Source organism: Lynx rufus, unplaced genomic scaffold (assembly GCF_022079265.1).
Source record: "Lynx rufus isolate CCGP_SWC_20201006 ecotype Redwood Valley unplaced genomic scaffold, mLynRuf1.p SCAF_15, whole genome shotgun sequence".
Taxonomy (NCBI): domain Eukaryota; kingdom Metazoa; phylum Chordata; class Mammalia; order Carnivora; family Felidae; genus Lynx; species Lynx rufus.
The window spans coordinates 40,378,693-40,398,939 of record NW_025814829.1 but is presented as its reverse complement, the minus strand read 5'-3'; the positions used below and the strand labels follow the sequence as shown (position 1 = coordinate 40,398,939).

General features: G+C 41.1%; 2 protein-coding genes across 2 annotated transcripts in view; one reads left to right on the top strand and one right to left on the bottom strand.

Annotated features, from left to right (window-relative positions):
- The window catches only part of RNF2 (ring finger protein 2), a 95,896-nt gene extending 77,448 nt beyond the window's left edge, over positions 1-18,448 (bottom strand). The window contains exon 1 of the mRNA XM_047076903.1: positions 18,433-18,448. The gene's annotated coding sequence lies outside the window, so the exon portion shown is untranslated. The remainder of the gene's footprint in view (positions 1-18,432) is intronic.
- Positions 18,449-18,676: 228 nt separating this feature from the next.
- Positions 18,677-20,247, top strand: part of NIBAN1 (niban apoptosis regulator 1) — a 158,980-nt gene continuing 157,409 nt past the window's right edge. The window contains exon 1 of the mRNA XM_047076900.1: positions 18,677-18,818. Coding sequence (XP_046932856.1) covers positions 18,764-18,818 — 55 coding nt within the window. The 5' untranslated portion in view covers positions 18,677-18,763. The remainder of the gene's footprint in view (positions 18,819-20,247) is intronic.

The following is a 20,247-nucleotide window of genomic DNA, read 5'->3' as shown; positions in this document are numbered from 1 at the left end:
ATTTACTTATTTATTTTTAAATGTTTATTTTTGAGAGAGAGAGAGAGAGCTCAAGTGGGGGAGGGACAAAGAGAGAGAGACAGAGACAGAGACAGAGGATCCAGGCTCCAGCTGACAACAGAAGGCCTGACGCAGGGCTCTAACTCATAAGCTGTGAGACCATGACCCGAACCCAAGTCAGACACTTAACTGAATGAGCCACGCAGGTGCCCCTATAATTTATGCATTTAAAGCTGCACATTTTCCTTTGGGTACTTAGCAGCATCCTTTAATTTTTGATTCATGATTCATAAAATTTAAAAGTTTCCATAATTATTTTTTTTTGATCCATGGATTATTTACAAGTATACTTCTTAATTTCTAGTTACCTTTTTTATTATTGCTCTCTGGCACAACTGCACCTGATTTCAGTCCTTTGAAATTTGTCATGACTTGCTTTATGGACTAGTATATGGAGAATTTTTGTGAATATTTCTTGTGTGCTGGAAAATAACATGTAGTTTACAGTTGTTGGGTATAGTATTCTGTATATGCCCATTAGATTACATTTATTAATGTTATTCAGATCTTCTATAGACTTCTATATTTTCTTTGTTTCTTTAATTCAGCGAAATTAATAAATTTATAGATTCAGAAGTTTACTGAGTTCATTTTCTACAAGGCAAAATAACATAAAACATTATTTGAGATCAATGATGTATAATGAGAAGCTTAACTTTCCACTCAGTAACAATCATTTGAGTAATGGGATATGCATAAGACTCATCTACAAGAATTAAAAGCATTCAGAATAACTTTATGGGGGCGATCAGAGGTTGAACTGATAACTTTTAAACTTTCAGGGCAAAAATATTAACATGAGGACAATCAGGAGTAATAGGCAAGTACCCCAACTATCTGGCATAAATATTTGGGGACTTAGTCCTATATACCTTGACTCCTGTTGCTCTCCTTACTTACATTTCTTGGATTCATTCCTATTATCTGCCTAGTATCAGTGCCTCCAAAGAAGCTACCTCGATCATATAAAGCTTGTGTTAATAGAATATAGCATCTAACGTTGGCTTCCGAGTATTTCACTCATTCCATCTGAATATTCCCCTTCTTCTATCATCTGACTTGGGCCGCCCATCAGCTCCTCTGGCTTCCCTTGCTTGATGACCTGCTTTTGATGTGCTTCTCTGGCTCATGCTCTTTATTCTCCTTCAGAGAGTAACTGTGTATAGAGGTACCCCTGTGACCCTCCTGGGCCTGTGGAACTATTCAGGCAGACCCATTTGCTACCAGGCCTCCCATCAGAGGAAGGGAATATTGTGTTGGGTTCATCTATAAGTCTGGATACACTCTGCTATCTTTTTCTCAGGTGAAGATTTGCCTAGCATCCTCCAACTCTCAGATGCCTGTCTGCTCTATAGAGTTCCTGATTAATGGATCATGGTTTCTGCATTTAATTTTCAATTCTGGCCTACCAGTTGATTTGTGTACTTCTGGCAAGCCCCAGCATGTGAGCCTTAATAACAGTCCTAGTACACCCACAATTGCTATTCTTCCTGTTCCTATTTCGTGACTACAAAAAGGCACACCACATAAAAAAGAATGAAATTCTGATACATGCTACAGCATGGATGAACCTTGAAGACATTATGCTAAATGAAATAAGCCAGACATAGAAGAACAAATATTGTATGATTCCACTTATATAAGGTACCTAGAATAAGCAAATTCACAGAGACAGAAAGTAGACTAGAAGTTACTGAGGGCTTGGGTTACGGCAATGGGGAGCTATTGTTTAATGGTTACAGGGTTTCTGTTTGGAGTAATGAAAAAGTTTTGGAAATATATCGTGTTGATGGTTGCACACATGGTGACTGTAATTAATGCCACCAAATTGTATACTTAACAGTGGTTAAAATGGTAAATTTCATGTCATGCATAATTGATCACAACAGAACAAAACAGCACAATAATATGTCCTTGACCTTTTTCAGTGCCTGCAGGGCTGCTTGCTCCCTTTTCATCTGCCTTAGGGCTCAGCAGCCTTTGATCCTTTTATTTTTCTGCCCTCTAACTCTGGGGAGTCTCATCCAGTTTGCTAATGATGACTCAACGTATATTTTTACCCTAAATTCTCTCCCAAACATTAGACCCCAGTTATTGAGTGATTACTTGAAATCTCCACCTGGATATTCCTCCAGCTCCTTAATTTCATCACCCCCCAACTGAACTCATCTTCCTCTTCTCACAGACAGTTTTTCCTTCTGTACGTCATCAGCCTTCTGTTCTCCACCAGCCAGTTTCCCAGCCTGGACACTCCATTTCCCACATCTAGTCCCTCACAAAGCCCAGTCTTTCTCATTCACCTTGGGCAATGCCCCACCACATACCCCACAGCCAAGCCAAACTACATTTGACTCTTGTGTCTCGGAAAATCTCCTTCTGCCTGCGATATTTGGGGATGAATTTCCTTGCTTTAGTGTCTGTTGTCCTTACCCTCAAATTCTCTGCCCTTTCAATTTCAGAGACCTGGGTGGGAAGTTTGGCTTCTTGGTCAGGCTGTTTGTTACCTTTTCTTTGCCATCAGTCTCCTCTCTTTAGCAGAATAACCTGCCGTCCTTCCTGCCTAGGGAAGGTGTTCTTGGAAATGGTTGTAAATGGAATCATTTTATAAAGCACATTGCAATTCCTTGTAGTTACTTGTTTACCTGTCTAATGCTCTCCCCCAATAGACTCTAATCTTAGATGTGGGGGCTGTGTCCGGATCCTGTGTGCCACTGGGTCTGTGGTCGGTGCTCCTTAGAGAGCGCCAATATCTGCATATATAAACTTCCAGAGAACTAGACATGTTTTCAGCACTTGGGGTTCACAGATTTTTCGGCAAGGTCAATTCATTTTATGTTTTATTCTCTCTTTGCTTTAGCTATTTACTCAGTGGCTGTCACCCAGTCACTCAGAGCATTGTTATAATTATATGTCCCTCTTGCTTTTTGTGGCGGCTCCAGGTGCTTTCCTGTTTGTTCAGATTTCAGAGGTTTTTGTTTTGTTTTGTTTTAAATATTTTATATTTAAGCAATCTCTACACCCAACGTGAGGCTCAAACTCACAACCCCAAGATCAAGAGTCGTACACTCTCACGACTGAGCCAGCCAGGCACCCCAAATTTCATAGGTTTTTAAACTTATTGGGACACATTTCAAAGGTAGATATTGCAACACAATCTGGATATAAGCTATAAGACTGAAAAAAAAAAATCCTAGGGAAATCCCTGAAATTAGTGCTCCTTCAGAGTATTTAAAGTTGCATCACTTTCTCATTGTCTCATTTAATGATGGCTTAGCACGTTCTCAAAACAATAAGTCACAATGTTATTAAAATTAAAATGACCCACAATTAATTTTATTGTTTTAATGGTGGATCTTTTTGTACCATAATTAGAGACTGTAGGATTCCAAAGCAGATTTGGAATTTATGTTTCTGAATAAATGCTACCAAAGGGAGAGACACCAGCTCCTAATCACTTCAATCTTCTTTTTTTCAAGGTAAGAACTTTTTTTACCTTTATTTTTTTAAGTGATCTCTATGCCCAACGTAGGGCTCATACAACCCTAAGATCAAGAGCCATGTGCTCTGCCCACTGAGCCAGCCAGGCATTCCTACTTCAATCTTTTTAGTACTAGTTTATTTTTGATCTGTTGCAAATGGCATAGCTATTGTATCAGTCATGATTCTCCAGAGAAACGGAACTAATTATGTATGTATGATATGTAATATAATATAGGATCTTAATAAAATATAAAAATTTATTTATTTATTTGGCTTTAATAACAGACATCTATTTTCTTACAGTTCTGGAGGCTGGAAGTTCTCTCGCTCTGCCTTGTAGATGACCACCCTCTTACTGCCTATTCGCATGACCTTTTCTCTGTGCACGCACATCCCAGGTGTCCGGAAATGCATATGTATATTTATGCTTATTTAAGGTTTGTGTGATCGGGGCAGCTTTATTTAGAGGCACTGAGACTGGAGAGACAATTGGAGTGAATGAACAAGAAATAAGTAGAGTGAAGGAGTCAGAGGGTACAGGACCAAGGTCCCCAAATATTTATGCCAGATAGTTGGGACACCTGCCTATTTCTGATTGCCCCTGAAGAGTGTTCTGGGACCCATTTTCAATGTGGGAAGGGGTTTCCCCACACATCTGGGACAGCAGCAGGGCATTCTACCATTCAACTTAACTCTGACACTGTCTGCCAAGAGATAGCATCAGATTCCACAGGCTAGGAACTCAGTCCCACAAGACTACCCCACCTCCACCCCCCACTTCAGAAGCTAATCTCTAATCCAGATTGGTACCTGTACTTCTGGCTCTAAATCAGAGGTTCCCATGACCCTTTCCTTAGGTTTGATTAATTTGGAAGAGATGCATAGGACAAGGCATGGGGAAAACGCCAGGAGATTCCAGGCCCTCCCAGAGCCCACCACTTTCCCAGCATGTCCACAGGCTCACTGATTGAAAGGCTCTCTGCCTTCTCCACTGGGGTTTTAATGGAGGCTTCACTACATAGCCATGTTTGATTAAATCATTGACCGGCCCCTGGAGATTGAACTCAATCTCCAGTCCCTCTCCCTCCCAACCTAGGAGGATGGGAGTGTGTGTGGAGGGGCCGGGGGGGGGGGGGGGGGTCGGGGGGTGGTGGTGAGGGTGGGACCTTCTGATCACAGGGTTGACTCCCCTGGCAACCAGTCCCATCCTTTGGTTACCTAGGGCTTTCCAAAGTTACTCATTAATATAAAAAAAGACACCTTTATCGTTCTCACCACTTAGGAAATTCTAGGTGTTTTTGGACATTTGACTTTCTTCCCAAACATTTGTTTTTACAAAAGTAATTTTATTTTTTCAAATTTTGAGTATTTAATAAGAGATTTTGTTTTTCTTTAAAAAAATTTTTTTTAGTGTTTATTTTTGAGAGAGAGAGAGACAGGCAGAGAGAGGAGACACAGAATCTGAAGCAGGCTCCAGGCTCAACACAGAGCCCAATGCAGGACTTAAATTCATAAACTGCAAGATCATGACCTGAGCTGAAGTGGACCCTTAACCAATTGAGCCACCCAGGTGCCCCAGAGATTTAGTTTTTATAATTTGCAGTGTTTAAAAATTTATTTAAAAAATGTATAATATATTTATATGCTTTATAATCCAACTTATAAAAGAATAAATTGTTAAAGGTCTTTTTCTTTTCTTGTCTGTCCCAACCTTATTGCCATTGGTAACCCATGTTATTAGTTTCTTGTATATTCTTACAGAGATATTTTATGTATATACAACAAGTATGTACATATATTTATCCATACTTTTTATATCAAATGATGGCATACTATACATATTGTGTCTGGTGTGGTTTTTTCTTTTAACTTAACACTAAATCATGAAGATCTTTCCATAACAAAATTTAAAGAAATTTTCCTTTTTTTTTGAGATTCATTCATTCATTCATTCATTCATTCATTTTAAGTAAGCTCTATGCCAAACATGGGGCTCAAACTCATCACCCCAAGATCAAGAGTCACATACTGTACTGATTGAACCAGCGAGGCATCCAGAATTTAAAGGAAATTTTCATTCTTTTTTGTTGTTGTTACAGCTACAGTAGTGTTCAGTTTTATCACTGCTCCAAAATTTATTTCACTGGACCCTTGGTGGACCAGAGATGCTACAAAGGATAACCTTCTACAAATATCATTTTATAAGTATACAAATAATTCAATAGGATACATTCCTAAAGTGGAATTCCTACCTTGAGGAGTTGACACATTTGTAATGCTGATTGATGTTGTCAAATTACTCTTCAGTTGTATCACTTTGCACTCTGGCCAGCAATTTATGAGAAGGCCTGTTTCCCACACATTCCCCAATTGAAAAGGTGAACCAAGAAATAGTAACTCCGTGTAGTTTTAATGTGAAATTCTCTTTTTATGAGTAAGTTGAGCATTTTTCATATATTTAAGAGCCATTCATTTGTCAACATGCACTATTCATATCCTGTATCATTTCCTATTTGGTGGTGGTGTTTTTAATAGGCTTAAAGGAACTCTTTATTAGGAAAATTAGCCTTAAATCCCAGGTTCAAATGGCAAAATTTCCCAACTTTTCATTTGTCTTTTGATTACCAGTATTTCCTTATATGGCCTTGAGGGTTTTTTTAATGTTGCATTATACTGATAATTAAATCAACGTCTTTAAAATGAATCAGAAATCGAAGAACCTTATAGCAAAATAAAAAACAAACCCAATGGGCATAGAGCTGTAATCTTATACAAAGTGTATGTAGCATGTACATGTTGTGAATCCTCTTTTTTTTCCATATCAACATTGCAATATGTCTTAAATCATAATGGTTTATTCAACAATTATCCCATCTACATGGGGCCTCTAGGTTTTGTTTCATACTTGGAAAGGAATTGCATAGCTTTGCCAGTACTTTTTAAATTATACTTTGATTTGTCAATTTTTGTGTAAAGTTTGAGCTTTATTTTTCCAGATGGTTACCATGTATCTCAATGAAATTCTGTGCCAGTTAAAATGCTTTCAGCTCTAAGTGGCAACCAACAAAACAGCTTAAGTAATTAGTATGTTTATTAACTCCCATAAAAGAAATCTGTGGTAGGGTCATTCCAGAGTTGGTTAATTCAACGGTTCAACAATGATTTCAAGGACCTAGGTTCCTTCCACTTTTCTGTTTGTTAACTCTATTCTTTTATTCAGACTAAAAACTAAGGGCTGTGTCTCTTTTACGTTGTACTCAAAATAAGCTTGGTATTACAAGAATTCCACTTAATTAGACAATGATTTTTTGTACCGCTAAACTTAGATGATATTTTCATACTGCAAATCAGTTAAAAGTAGGAGTTACACCTTCAGAAGTCTAATGGAGGCTGTGTGGTTATACCCTGGAGTAGGATTTGGGAAAACCGATGGAAAATGGCCAAGAATTACTCCAGCTCTTCACCAAATCCTGCAGCCCACTTGCATCTGAACCCAGGTACCTGTCTTTCCCTTGAGTTACAGTGAGAGAGGCATCCCTGCTCTATCCAAGGCCCCAGGCCAGTCCTTCCACATGGCTATTCCCCTGCTCTCCTTTACCAACACGTTCACTGGATTGTTTCCGTTAGCAGTCTCTCGGCCTTCCATCCCCACTCCTGCCACAATTCCATCTCTCTTCCTCACTCTGAAAGCCATGCTGCTTTTCTGTCCTCATCTCCCCTTCTAACCTCCATACTCCAGCCAGGCTTTCATTCCCCCCATTCTCCCACCCCCATATCAATGAGAAAGAGTGCTTATTAAGGTTGCCTGCTTCAACGTCCAGGAAGCCATACTCTTCTGATTTTCCCCTGACTTGCCTGGTAGCTTTTTCTCAGCCCTTCTCCCAGCTCCCCCTCCTCCTGCAGGCCTCCTGTAGTGCTCCAGGCTCTGGCCTCAGTTCTCTCTTCTCTACCTCCACTTTCCTCTAGAATCATGGCTTTAATTTTCACCTATTTACTGATGATTTCTAAATCCATACCTCCTCTCCTGACTTCTAGCCTGAGGCCTAAATTTATTCATCCAATGACCTTTTGGCATTTTCCATGTCAATATTTAATAAAAATGTCAAACCAGGGCACCTAGCTGGCTCCATCAGGAGAGCACGTGACTCTTGGTCTTGGGGTCATGAGTTCAAGCCCCATGTTGGGCATGGAGTCTACTTAAAAAAAAAAAATGTCAAATTTAACATGTCCAAAGCAGAACTACTCATTTCCCCTTTCCTCCCAATTAATTCTTCCCAGTCTTCCCCATCATTGTACATGGCACACTCATTTCCTAACTGCCCACATGCATCTATCAGCAAGTCTTGCAGGTGCTTACAAAACATGCTTGAGCATGGCCACTGGCCCCCTGTCCACTGCTACACCCTAGTCCAAGTGACCACCATCAAGCCTGGATTACCAGGACGGCCTTCCAAGGGGCCACAGCCTCCCCTCATTCCCACTCTGGCCCCTTCTCCACATAGCAGCCTGAGTGGTTTGTCTACAATGAAAATTTGGTTATATGACTCCTCTCCTTGAAACCTTCCATACAGTGTCTCATCACCCTCTGTAATAAAACCCAACTCCTTTTCCTCTACACCTAACCTCATCTCAGTCCATTTTATCCTCTCTTCCTTCCAGGTGAAACAGCATAGCTGGGTTTTTCTCCCCCGTCAAGCACACCAAGCTTGTTCCCATCTCAGGACCTTTGCACTTGCACTTGGAATACTCTTCCTTCATACATTTGCATGGATATGTGCTCATGACTCAAAGCTCCGCTCACATGAGAGTTCTTAGAGAGCCCCGTGCTGAGCAATATGCTAACTCAATGGGTCTCTTCCCACCCTCCATCATTCTCCACTACAATATTCTATATTAGTGTTTTCATGGCATCATTTATCAGGACCTGAAACTATTTACTCATGGACATGTTAATCCTCTCTCCCCACTGGAATATAAGCTCTTTTGAAGGCAGAGACCTTGACGTCTTAGGCTCTGCTGTATGTCCATTATCTGAAACAATGCCAAACATTTACCTAGTAGTGGGTACTCCATAAATGTTTGGTAACTGATTTACTACTCCTATCTCTGTTTTGGGCAATCATTTTTACCTCTTCTGATCTCACTTCCTTCAATATTAAGATGAGGAAACTTTTTACTTAAAGATTTTTTTAAATGTTTATTTATTTTAAAGACAGAGAGACACAGCACAAGCAGGGTCAGGGCAGACAGAGAGGGAGACAGAATCTGAAATAGGCTCCAAGCTCTGAGCTGTCAGCACAGAGCCCTATGCGGGCCTCGAATCCATGAACCATGAGATCATGACCTGAGCCAAAGTTGGACACTCAACTGACTGAGCCACCCAGGAGCCCCCTTAAAGATTTTTTAAAAGTAATCTCTACACACCCAATGTGGGGCTTGAACCTACAACCCAGAGATCAAGAGTTGCACACTCTATTGACTGAGCCAGCCAGGTGCCCATACAATGAAGAAATTTTAAAAGAAAGGTCACCTGAAATTCCATCTGGCTCAGTCCACAATGACTATGCCTTATAACTTATGGCAATTACAGGAAAAACCTTATTGCACCAAAGATTTGTATCTATTGTAGAACATTTATTCATTCATTCATCAAACCTTTACTGAGTGCTGACCATAAGCCTGGCACTGTTGTAGGCACCGGAGGTCAAGTCATAGCCATCAAAATTATAGCGCATCAGTCTCAACAAACAAACTCAGAAAGTTGAGACTATCCTTGTCCTCCAGCAGGTTTTCTACTGATATTTCACTTTCTTAGTATTACTTAGTTTATCTACCCTGGGCTCCCTCAAATTTATTATTGCTCTTCCAGTAGTTAATTTCCAAGAATTCTAGCATTAAGTGATAGAATTTATGTGGCTATAACTTTAATAGCACCATGTAAAACAAAGCTATTAAGGTTGCCGAATTTCTGCCAATCTGATTTAGTTCTTTTAAAAAAATTTTTTTAATGTTTATTTTTAAAAACTTTTTTAAAGCTTATTTTTGAGAGAGAGAGAGAGAGACACAGAGGTGAGTGGGGGAGGGGCAGAGAGAGAGAGAGAGAGAGAGAGAGAGAGAGGGAGACACAGAATCCAAAACAGACTCCAAGCTCTGAGCTGTCAGCACAGAGCCTGGTGTGGGGCTTGAACTCCGGAATAGCAAGATCATGACCTAGGCTGAAGACAGATGTTTAACCAACTAAGCCACCCAGGTGCCCCTAATGTTTATTTATTTTTGAGAGAGAGAGAGAGAGAGAGAGAGAGAGAGAGACAAAGCACAGGCAAGAGGGGGCAGAGAAAGAGGGAGACACAGAATCCGAAGCAGGTTCCAGGATCTGAGCTGTCAGCAGAGAGCCCTACACAGCACTAGAACCCATGACCTGAGCCGAAGTCAGACACTCAGCCAACTGAGCCACCCAGGAGCCCCTGATTTGGTTCTAATCCAACCTTTGCCATGCTTCCCAATTTAACTGCAGCATGCTTTGCACTAAAATTTCAAACTTTATGAATTAAGTTTTTAAAAAAAATGAATAAAATGAGAGTAATAAGGGACTATATTCATACATATTCAGGTCATGAAGTGCAGAAGGACTGTTAATTCTCATGTCAAAATTTGAGACAGCTAATCTTAAATCTGAATTGGAATTAGTGTATATGTAGGGCCAGTAATTAATCAAATGTCTAGAGTGAAAATAAATCACTTTCAAAACTGACTACTGAGAATAAGAAATGACTGAGAAAAGTAAATTGTTATATATTGTGCTGCCGTTTGTTGGCATACACCGCAAATCACTCATAGAAAGTAATGCTTACTTATACCTGCTTTAATTATTCTACAAAGGGATACAGTATAGCTATATCACGTTTTATTCTTGCATATAAGCACTACATTTAAGGTCTTATGTTGGTCAAAATGGTTTTGGTTAGGAAGGAGGACAGAAATCCAGTTCAGATTTGTTTAACAAACAAAAATGGGAAGGATCTATTGTTTCACAGAACTGTGCAAACCAGGACTCAATGAATGTGATGTCATCTGAGATTTATTTTCTCTCAATCAGGGGTTCTCCTTTTGGTAGACAAATATCTGGTAGCAGCTCAGGATTACTATCCTCCCAGTTCATCAACCTTAGGGGAAATAAACAGTCTTTTTCAGTAGTTGCTAATAGAATAATCCTGGGCAAGATCCTGATCTTCCCAGTTGGGAAACAGATTAACCAAATATATTTTAAAGGCCCTCATGTTCCTAGATTACTCTTTTCTCCTGCAAAACTGCTATCCCTTCAGTGAGCTGATATTAGCTAAATTTTAAAAGGATGTAATCTGATTAAATAGATTCACTTTAAGGTATTTAATATGATAGTTTTATCATTTGCAACCTAAATGAACTAATAATTGCCTCAGTGTCAAAATAAGAAGGCATTTAATGCATCATGGATGAAGACTGCTTTAATCACGTGTAAGTCATCGTGTATTTTTTCCATACACGAGGCATATAAATCTGGACATCTCTGCCCTACTACCCATACGATATACGAGTGCAAATATTTGGGGATGAATCAGGGGGATGCTGTGTGAGTGGTCTGCCCTTGGTTCAGGTCATAAGGGGTGCGTTGTCTGTAGAGAACAGAAAAGCAATAAAACTAAGTCAGTTTTCATTTTTTTAAATTATCACATACAGAAATGATAAGCGATGTCAGTGATGTAGTGCCCCTCCCCACTTAATGGACCAGTCCCACTGTTCCTGCATCCCCTTGGGGTGCCTCGCCAATTCTTCCTCCCATCTCTCCATTCAAGCACACCAGAATAGAAGTCAGAGCCCTGGAATATTATTTTTCACAACTATTGGTACCTGACTAGAAGAATTAATGTGTTTCGTGACTTGCACTATAAAGAGTGAACTGTGACTCCGAGAGGAAAAAATCAAAAGGCTGCTTTACAAAATAGATTATAACTACTGTCAGAATGTGTGTTATAAGCAGTAAGTTTAAGCTTATATAATAAAATAATAGAATTAGCACCCCAAATAAATTCAACAGGAAAATTCTGGAAAAGCAATTCATTTGTCATATGAGCACAAGAACTTTGTAAGAAATAGGTGAATAATGCCAAATGACTGGTAAACTAATTTAAGTGCAAGCATAGGAATTTGATTTGGACCAGTCTGTCATTTTCCTCATTGCCATGGAGCCCTCACCCCACACGGAGTATCACTGCTGGTCCAGCAGGTGGCACTCTTCCCTTTGTGCACTAGTACTAAACTAACACCTTGCCCAAGTACAAGGGAGTTTAGAGTCTTGCCTTCAGAACCAGCAGAATCTGCTTATCTATGGCAATAATAGGTTATTGCTTATACAAGGGCAACTGTGTTGGTCTGGTCTTTGTCACATTTGAAGATGGACACCTAAACATCTAAATGCCCCCCCTGGTTCTAGAGTTTGTCATCCTTAGTTCTAAGCCTTCATTAGTTTCTGTTAAAATACTTGTACTTCTAATGACTAAGATATTACACAATGCTAGAGAGCTATATAAAATTGTGATGATTCATATTTGAAAAGTACGTTGGCACATACCTATACAGTCAATTAATCTACAACAAAGGAGGCAAAAATATACAATGGGGAAAAGACAGTCTTTTCAATAAATGATACTGGGAAAACTGGACAGCTACATGCAAAAGAATGAAACTGGACCACTTCCTTGCACCATACACAAAAATAAACTCAAGATGGATTAAAGACCTAAATGTTAAGACCTAAATCCATATACTCCTAAAAGAAAACATAGGTAGTAATGTCTTGGACGTGGGCTTTAGCAACATATTCATGGCTATGTTTCTTCAGACAAGGAAACAAAAGCAAAAATAAGCTACTGGCACTACACCAAAATAACCAAAATAAAAAGCTTTTGCACAGCAAAGGAAACCAATACAGAAGGAATAAACAAAACAAAAAAGAAACCCAGTGAGTGGGAGAAGAGATTTGCAAATGATTTATCCATTAAGTGTTAATGTCTAAAATATATAAAGAACTTACACAACTCAACACTAAAGAAACAATCAGCTTAAAAAATGGTCATAGGACCTCAATAGACATTTTCCAAAGAAAATATATAGATGGCCAACAGACACATGAAAAGGTGTTCAGCATTATCCATTACCAGGGAAATGCAAATCAAAAGCGCAATGATATATCAGCTCATACCAGTCAGAATGGCTAGTATCAAAAAGACAAAACAAGTGATGGTGAGGATGTGGAGAAAAGGGAACTCTCATGAACTGTTGGTGGGAATGTAAATTGGTGTAGCCACTGTGGGAAACAGCATGGAGGTTCCTCAGAAAATGATGGGGTGCCTGGGTGACTCAGTCGGTTGAGCATTCAGCTTCAGTTCAGGTCATGATCTTCCGGTTCGTGAGTTCGAGCCCCACATCAGGCTCTGTGCTGACAGTTCAGAGCCTGGAGCCTGCTTCAGATTCTGTGTCTCCCTCTCCCTCTGCCCCTCCCCTGCTCGTGCTCTGTCTCTCTCTCAAAAATAAATAAACATTAAAAATATATATATTAAACAAAAAAAAATGAGAAGGGAATGTTAAGGGAAGATTGGAGGGTGCTGAAGACCAATGTAATTGATTTTACATATGGTTGGCCAATCTTCAAAGAAGATAACTGAATAAAGAACATAAGGAAGTACATTTAATAAGTAAAATGTGTTTAATTTGCAATGTGTGTTAGACTAAGTGGGTCAATGTCTTTAATATATAAAAAACTCTTCCAAATCAATAAGAATAAAAAATAAAGGGGTGCCTGGGTGGCTCACTCAGTTAAGGAACTGACTCTTGATATTGGCTCAGGTCATGATCTTCCAGTTTGTGGGTTCGAGTCCCGCATAGGACTCTGCACAAATAGCGAGAAGCCTGCTTGGGATTCTCTCTCTCTTCCCTCTCTCTCTGCCTCTCCCCGACTTGAGTACGTGTGCATGCTCACATATTCTCTCTCTCCCAAAACCAATAAATAAACATTTAAAAAAATCAATAGAAAAACAGAAAAGTATCAGAATAACCTGTATAGCCAGAAAGTCCATGGAAAAACAATGAATCTTTCTCTTTAAGCATTTCATAATTCAATCACAGGATGTGATACTTATTTTGGCTCCTAAATTACCAAATATTTAAATGATTAATGAGGGGCACCTGGGTGGCTCAGTCGGTTAAGCATCCGACTTTGGCTCATGGTTTGTACATTCCCACCAACAGTTCGTGAGAGTTCCCTTTTCTCCACATCCTCACCATCACTTGTTTTGTCTTTTTGATACTAGCCATTCTGACTGGTATGAGCTGATATATCATTGCGCTTTTGATTTGCATTTCCCTGGTAATGGGTAATGCTGAACACCTTTTCATGTGTCTGTTGGCCATCTATATATTTTCTTTGGAAAATGTCTATTGAGGTCCTATGACCTTCGGCCCCCTGCGTCGGGCTCTGTGCTGACAGCTCGGAGCCTGGAGCCTGCTTTGGATTCTGTGTCTCCCTCTCTCTCTGCCCCTCCTCTGCTCATGCTCTGTCTCTCTCACTCTGTCAAAAATAAATAAATATTAAAAAAATTTTTTTTAAATGACTAATGAAAATAATGATGATAATTAAAAAAAGATATGAAAATACCCAATGTGACTGAGAAGTAGGGAAACAAGCATGCATACATTGCTGCTAGACAGGTGATTTAAGTTACATTTATACAATGAACTATTATTGACCTAGATCTAGACATTTATTTAAATGGAAAAACTCCAAATGAAAAATTATAACACAGATTATAGAATATATAAAGAGCATCACCTCATTTTGGTTATTAAGTAACTATAAGTAAGTTTTTATATAATTATAAATTAGAGTTGCACTTATGTTGTGTAAATCTGTAGGAATCTATACCAAAATGGTGATTGGGATTACCTAAAGATTTTGATGTTGGGATTTGCATGCTTTCCCCCCCTTTTTTCTTTTTGTCAATAGTTTCTAATTTTTTATAGTAAGACCTGGATTATTTATGTAAATAAACAAAAGATTTAATATAAAAGTGGTAGTACAGCAGTTAAGTGGGTGAATTCTGGAGTTTGATAAACCCAGGTGACAGATGACCTTTGCTATATTCCTTAAAGTTCTTTTTTTAAATTAAGTGCATTTATTTTGAGAGAGAGAGTGGGGAAGGGGCAGAGAGAGGAGGAGAGAGAGAAAAATCCCAGGCAGGCTCTGCACTATCAGTGCAGAGCCTGATGTGGGGCTGGAACTCACACACCACAAGATCGGGACCGGAGCCAAAGTCCAACGCTTAACCAACTGAGCCACCCAGACACCCCAGATTTCTTAAACTTCCTAACCTTGATTCTCTCGTGTTTAAAATGGTGATAATAACGTGCCTACTTCAATCAGTTTTTGCGAAGATGAAGCTAGATAACTTGTACGACCTACCATGTGTGTTTCTCATACAATCAAGTAATTACAGAGCTCCTGCCCCTACATTACACAGCAGTACAGGCTCCCTGGGGAAATGCAGAGAAGTGTGAGATTGTCCCTGCTGTGCAGGCAGTTAAATGCCCACATAGAGAGATGTCACTTACTCAAATGAGAACATGGCAAATAAGGGGTTCATAGTTCTAGGACATGTAAGAGAATCCCCGAATACATGCACATTTTAAAGGTACTAAATGTTGGGGCGCCTGGGTGGCTCAGTCAGTTGAGCGTCCAACTTCGGCTCAGGTTATGATCTCATGGTTCATGACTTTGAGCCCCACATCGGGCTCTGTGCTAACAGCTCAGAGCCTGGAGCCTGCCTCAGATTCTGTGTCCCCCTCTCTCTCTGCCCCACCCCTGCTTGTGTGCTGTCTCTCTCTGTCTTTCAAAAATGAATGAACATAAAAAAAATGTTTTTAAATAAATAAATAAAGGTACTAAATGTCTATTAATCTAATTTGCTCCTTTGAAAAAGGTAATCTAACTGGGTGAATTTTATGGTATGTGAATTATATCTCAATTAAGATGTTTCAAGGGTAATCATTTTAATATGTGCTCTTGACCTGAAAGAAGTGGTCTTAAGAGTATCTTAATACAGGGGCACGTGGGTGGCTCAGTTGGTTAAGCATCCAACTCTTGATTTAGGCTCAGGTCATGATCTCACGGTTTGTGACTTCAAGGCCTGTATTAGGCTCTACGTTGACTGCACGGAGCTTACTTGGGATTCTCTCTCTCCCTCTCTCTGCCCCTCCTCTGCTCATTCTCTCTCTCTCTCTCAAAATAACTAAATAAAACTTAAAAAATTTTTTAAATAAAAAAAGAGTATTTTAATACAAAATACATTAATGTAGTACAAAAACTAACATTGCATAGGAAATTTTCTAAACTAGCTGATTTGAATCGTATGAAGTTGACTCTGCTTCATAAAGTTATTGAATTGCTTGGAGACTCATTTTTAGTGTGTGATTAATAAAATGGTGCCCACATAGGATTTGCAAATATTAAATACTGTAACTAAAATAATGAATTCCTTATTTTTTCCTGTAAACTGGTTTGGGAAAAGGAGCTTTATTTGTTTGGGGAAAAAAAATGGGAGCAGAAGTTCTTTCTTAAGGTAATATCAATGATTTGCAAGGTCTAATTAAAATTCCACTTTCTCTAAAGACTTGCTGCCTTGACCAGTCTTGTTGTTACTGATAATAACAATCCTAGCTTCCATTTATTGAACACTTACTATGTTCCTGGGAATATGTTAAGTGTTTCACAGACCTGATCAGATGTAATTTTGATGACAGCACATAAGGGAAGTGTTATAAGCTCCGTCTAATAGGTAGAGAGACTGAAACAAGTAAGTTAAGCTCTTTGACAGGGTCACATGGCGACTAAGTTATCAGGCTAGGATTTGAGGCTGAGACTGTGATTACAAAGCTTGTTGCTACTACACACATACAAATCCTTCCTCTTACCTGTTCCATCTGTGAGTGCTACAAATGAGCAACAAAGGAGAGACGAGAATAATCAGTCTTTTCTCAGATTGTTCCCAAACCAGAGGTGACAAGCCAACACTCTGGCAGAAGATCCAAATCAGTTTTCTTCAACAACAATAACAGCATTCTGATGCACAATTATAGCTATTTATACAAGAAAAGATATTACTACCCTGGGAAGATATACTTAATTCTAAGAGCTAACTTAAAATATTGAGAAAAAAGTTGAACATTGAAGAGTTTAAATTATTGAGTAGTTACCTGGAAATGCTATTTATTCATTGAGATTCACAGCTTTCATTGAGTCCAGATTCTATATTATATATTTCACTCATTCACTTATTCAATGGTTATTTATTGAACACCTATATGCCAGGTGCTGTTCTAGGCATTTGAGATACATCAGAGAACATGGGCAAAAATCCCTGCCCTTAAAGAAAAAAAATGAATAATAATATACATATAAAAGAAACAAGAAACAACATCAACAAAGAAAATCCCCAACCTTATGGAGTTTCCGTTTCAGTGGGGACAGATAAAGAAGCATATCATATGATGCTAAGTGAAATGAATAATAATAATGAAGTGGAGTGGAGTAAGGAGTGGAGAGAGATGAGGGCTGGTGTATAAATGGGGCAAAAAAAAAATGCTTCTTTTGAAGTGTTAAGCATTTAAGCGGAGATTTGAATAAAATGAGAGACTTAGAGAGTGAACCAGGTGAATATCTGAGGGAAGAGCATCCCAGGCAAACCAAGAGCACATGCAACGGTGGTGTATCCTAGAAGAGCAAAAAGGCCAGTGGGGCCAACCAGAGAGCAAAGGGGAGAGTGGCGGTAGGTGAGGGCAGAGAGGAAGGGGGGCCTGGTGTCAGCGACAGACTGGGGCTTTTTCTCTGAAGGAGGAGGACCAGTCAGGAGGCTAGTGTAATCATCCATGTGAGAAATGATGAGTGTCACAGCAGTGGGGGGTGGGGGGTGGGGGGGTGAGAAATGGTTGGATACTGGATATATTCTGAAAGCAGAAAGGAGAGGATTTATTGAAGGATGAGTGTAGGGTGAGAGAGATTGGGTGTGAGGTGTGAGAAATCTTTGTGTTAAAATGCTAGTTAATTTACTTTTGAGGGCAGAGCCTCTGAGTCCTGCTCAGGCCTGGTTCTTCTGTGTACAGGCCACTCGACCTTGGAGGTTAAGTCAATAGGAGTCACTGAAACTCTGATTACTAAGAATAGGAAGAAATGCATGGTGACCCTTCTGCCCCAGTGGAGTCTTATTTGGGAGAGGCTGCCAAGCTAAATAGTGGTTGTGGGAAAAGACTAGATGCCCTTTCTGATGAACTATTTCCAGTTTGCTGAGGGGAAGAACTGGACCTAAAGGTGTAGGAACAGACTCTGATGGGGTTTTCAGAAGTTTCAGGACTAGGAACATATTGCAGGACCCAGCCTTAGGTTTTCCCTGGTTTTCTATTTCTTTTTTTCCCTTCATTCCCCACCCACTCCTTGGTCTAACATCATGGCTGAAGGAAGGTACAGTTTACTGTCGGTTCTCAAACCTTAGCAGGCCTCAGAATTACCTGGAATGCCCTGAGAAAAACACAGATTGCTGGGTCCACTCCTGGAGTTTCTAACCGGGGCGGTGTGTGTGTGTGTGTGTGTGTGTGTGTGTGTGTGTGTGTGTGTGTTTAGAGGGTACACAGGGGTGGGGGAGCTGAAATTTTGCATCTCTAACAAGTTCTTAGGTGATGCTTGCGAACTGCTGCTTCTAGTACCAAAGGGCGTGCAAAGCAACGTCTTTAATTCCACCTCGTGACATGTGAGTGGCGAAGGTTCCAGCTCACAGAGGTTTCCAGTCACTAGGGAAATTGTGCACTTACCCCACGGTGTTTTCTCGGCTGCCCATAACCCGGGGAAAGAAGCAAAGGCCGGCGAGGAGAAGGAACCAGCGGGCAGTCTTGCCAGACTGGACGTCCCCTCGGAGCTCCCCAGCGAAGCCAGGGCGGGAAGACAGCCCCCAGGCCAGCCCACAGATCCTCAGAGGGCGCGCGCGGACCTGGAGGAGGCGCCCCAGAAGGCGGCGCCTCTCGGAGGAAGTTTGTCCTTTAACTGCAGAGCCGGGTTCGCCGTCGCAGCAACCTCCAGGAGCGAGCAGCGGGCGCCCACGGGAGCCGTCAGCGTCGCCCCGGGTGCATCGCGCGCACCGCGGCCATGGGTGGCTCGGCCTCCAGCCTGCTGGACGAGGGCAAGTGCACCTACATCCGAGGTACGCGCGCGCGGGGGGCTTGCCGGGGGCGGGGCGCCCGCCCGGGGGGACCTGCACCGCCGCGCTGACCCTGACCCCAGAGGGCGCGTCGCCAGCCGGTGCCGGACCCGCCCTCCACCTGAGGCGCGCTACCGGCGGGCGTGGGGACCTCGGGAGCGCACGGCGCCTCGCGGGGCCAGCTCCCTCCCAGCTCCGGGGCCGCATGCCTGGGCTCGGGCGGGGCTGCGCTTCGGCCGGGGGCCCGCCGGCGGGGGATGCTCTGGGAAGCGCCGCGGCACCGTGGTGGGAGGCAGGTGCAGGCCGAGGGGTGGGGGCGCGACCCCGTTTTTTCCGCTCAGCCCGCCTTGGGGTCTGATCAGCACCTGGCCCAGAAACACCTCACCCTCGCCTCAGTTCTGGGCTCTTTCTGAACTTGCCCAAAGAGAGCCACGGGGATATCCCTTGTTTCTGGAGACTTCCCGGGGGATTCCCGGCCTATACAGCAGAATTTCCCTCCTGGTAACGTTGGCCTGTTTGTGTAAAACGCGGCGTCGGCCACATCTCTTCACTGGAACTTCAGATCACTTGTGGATGATTTCATCAGAGGCAGAAAGGACCGTGTCATTATGCTCCCAGGTTACACGGTTTCTTTCCCTCTCCGGAGACGGGGGAGGTGGGGGGGAAACAAAAGAGGAACATTGGCATATTTTGTAACAGTTGGCTAAAGTAATAGATGGGGAGAAATTCATTTGGGGAGACTTTCAGACATAGTGACTCACTGGAGAGTCTGAGGCGGAAAAACAAAACAACAACATACACAAACCCAACAACAGCAACAAAAAACTTTAGAAAACAAAACAAAAACCCAGACTAAATGGAAACTGCAGAAAATCGTGACTCTATCTCCTGGGTGTATTTGACCCCATCTCTCTATTCTGCAGCAAACCTTGCCCACAACCACTACCTATTTAGTTATCTTGTGAATTTAGTATTTTTCTGGCTTTAGAAATACCTTCTAAACTAAGTATTGAACTGTACGTTTTACCCTAATTCTGTAAAGAAATGGTTAAGTTCTTCCTGTTTAAGTTCTCTTTCTGGCCCCCTGAACTTTCCTGATAGGAAAGCACTTATTTAGTGTCCTTATTCCGTATTTGTTTTCAGTCACCACAACATTTAAAATCATTTTAAAAGGATATCAAATCAGGGCACTTGAGAGCCATGTAATTGACTTTCCAGATTCCTGCTCTGGTGCTTGTGGAGGCAGAGAGGATCATCGACAGCCCATTCTGTCAGGGGATAAATCTTGGTCAAGTATTCCTTTGCTGTAGTTTATTTAAAATGGGAGAAAGATGGATGGCTTATTTATATTAGTTAAACAGCTAAACTAAGGCTGCCTTAGTCTTACAAATTTGGCCATGTGCTTATTTTCACCAGTGTGTAAGGGACTGAA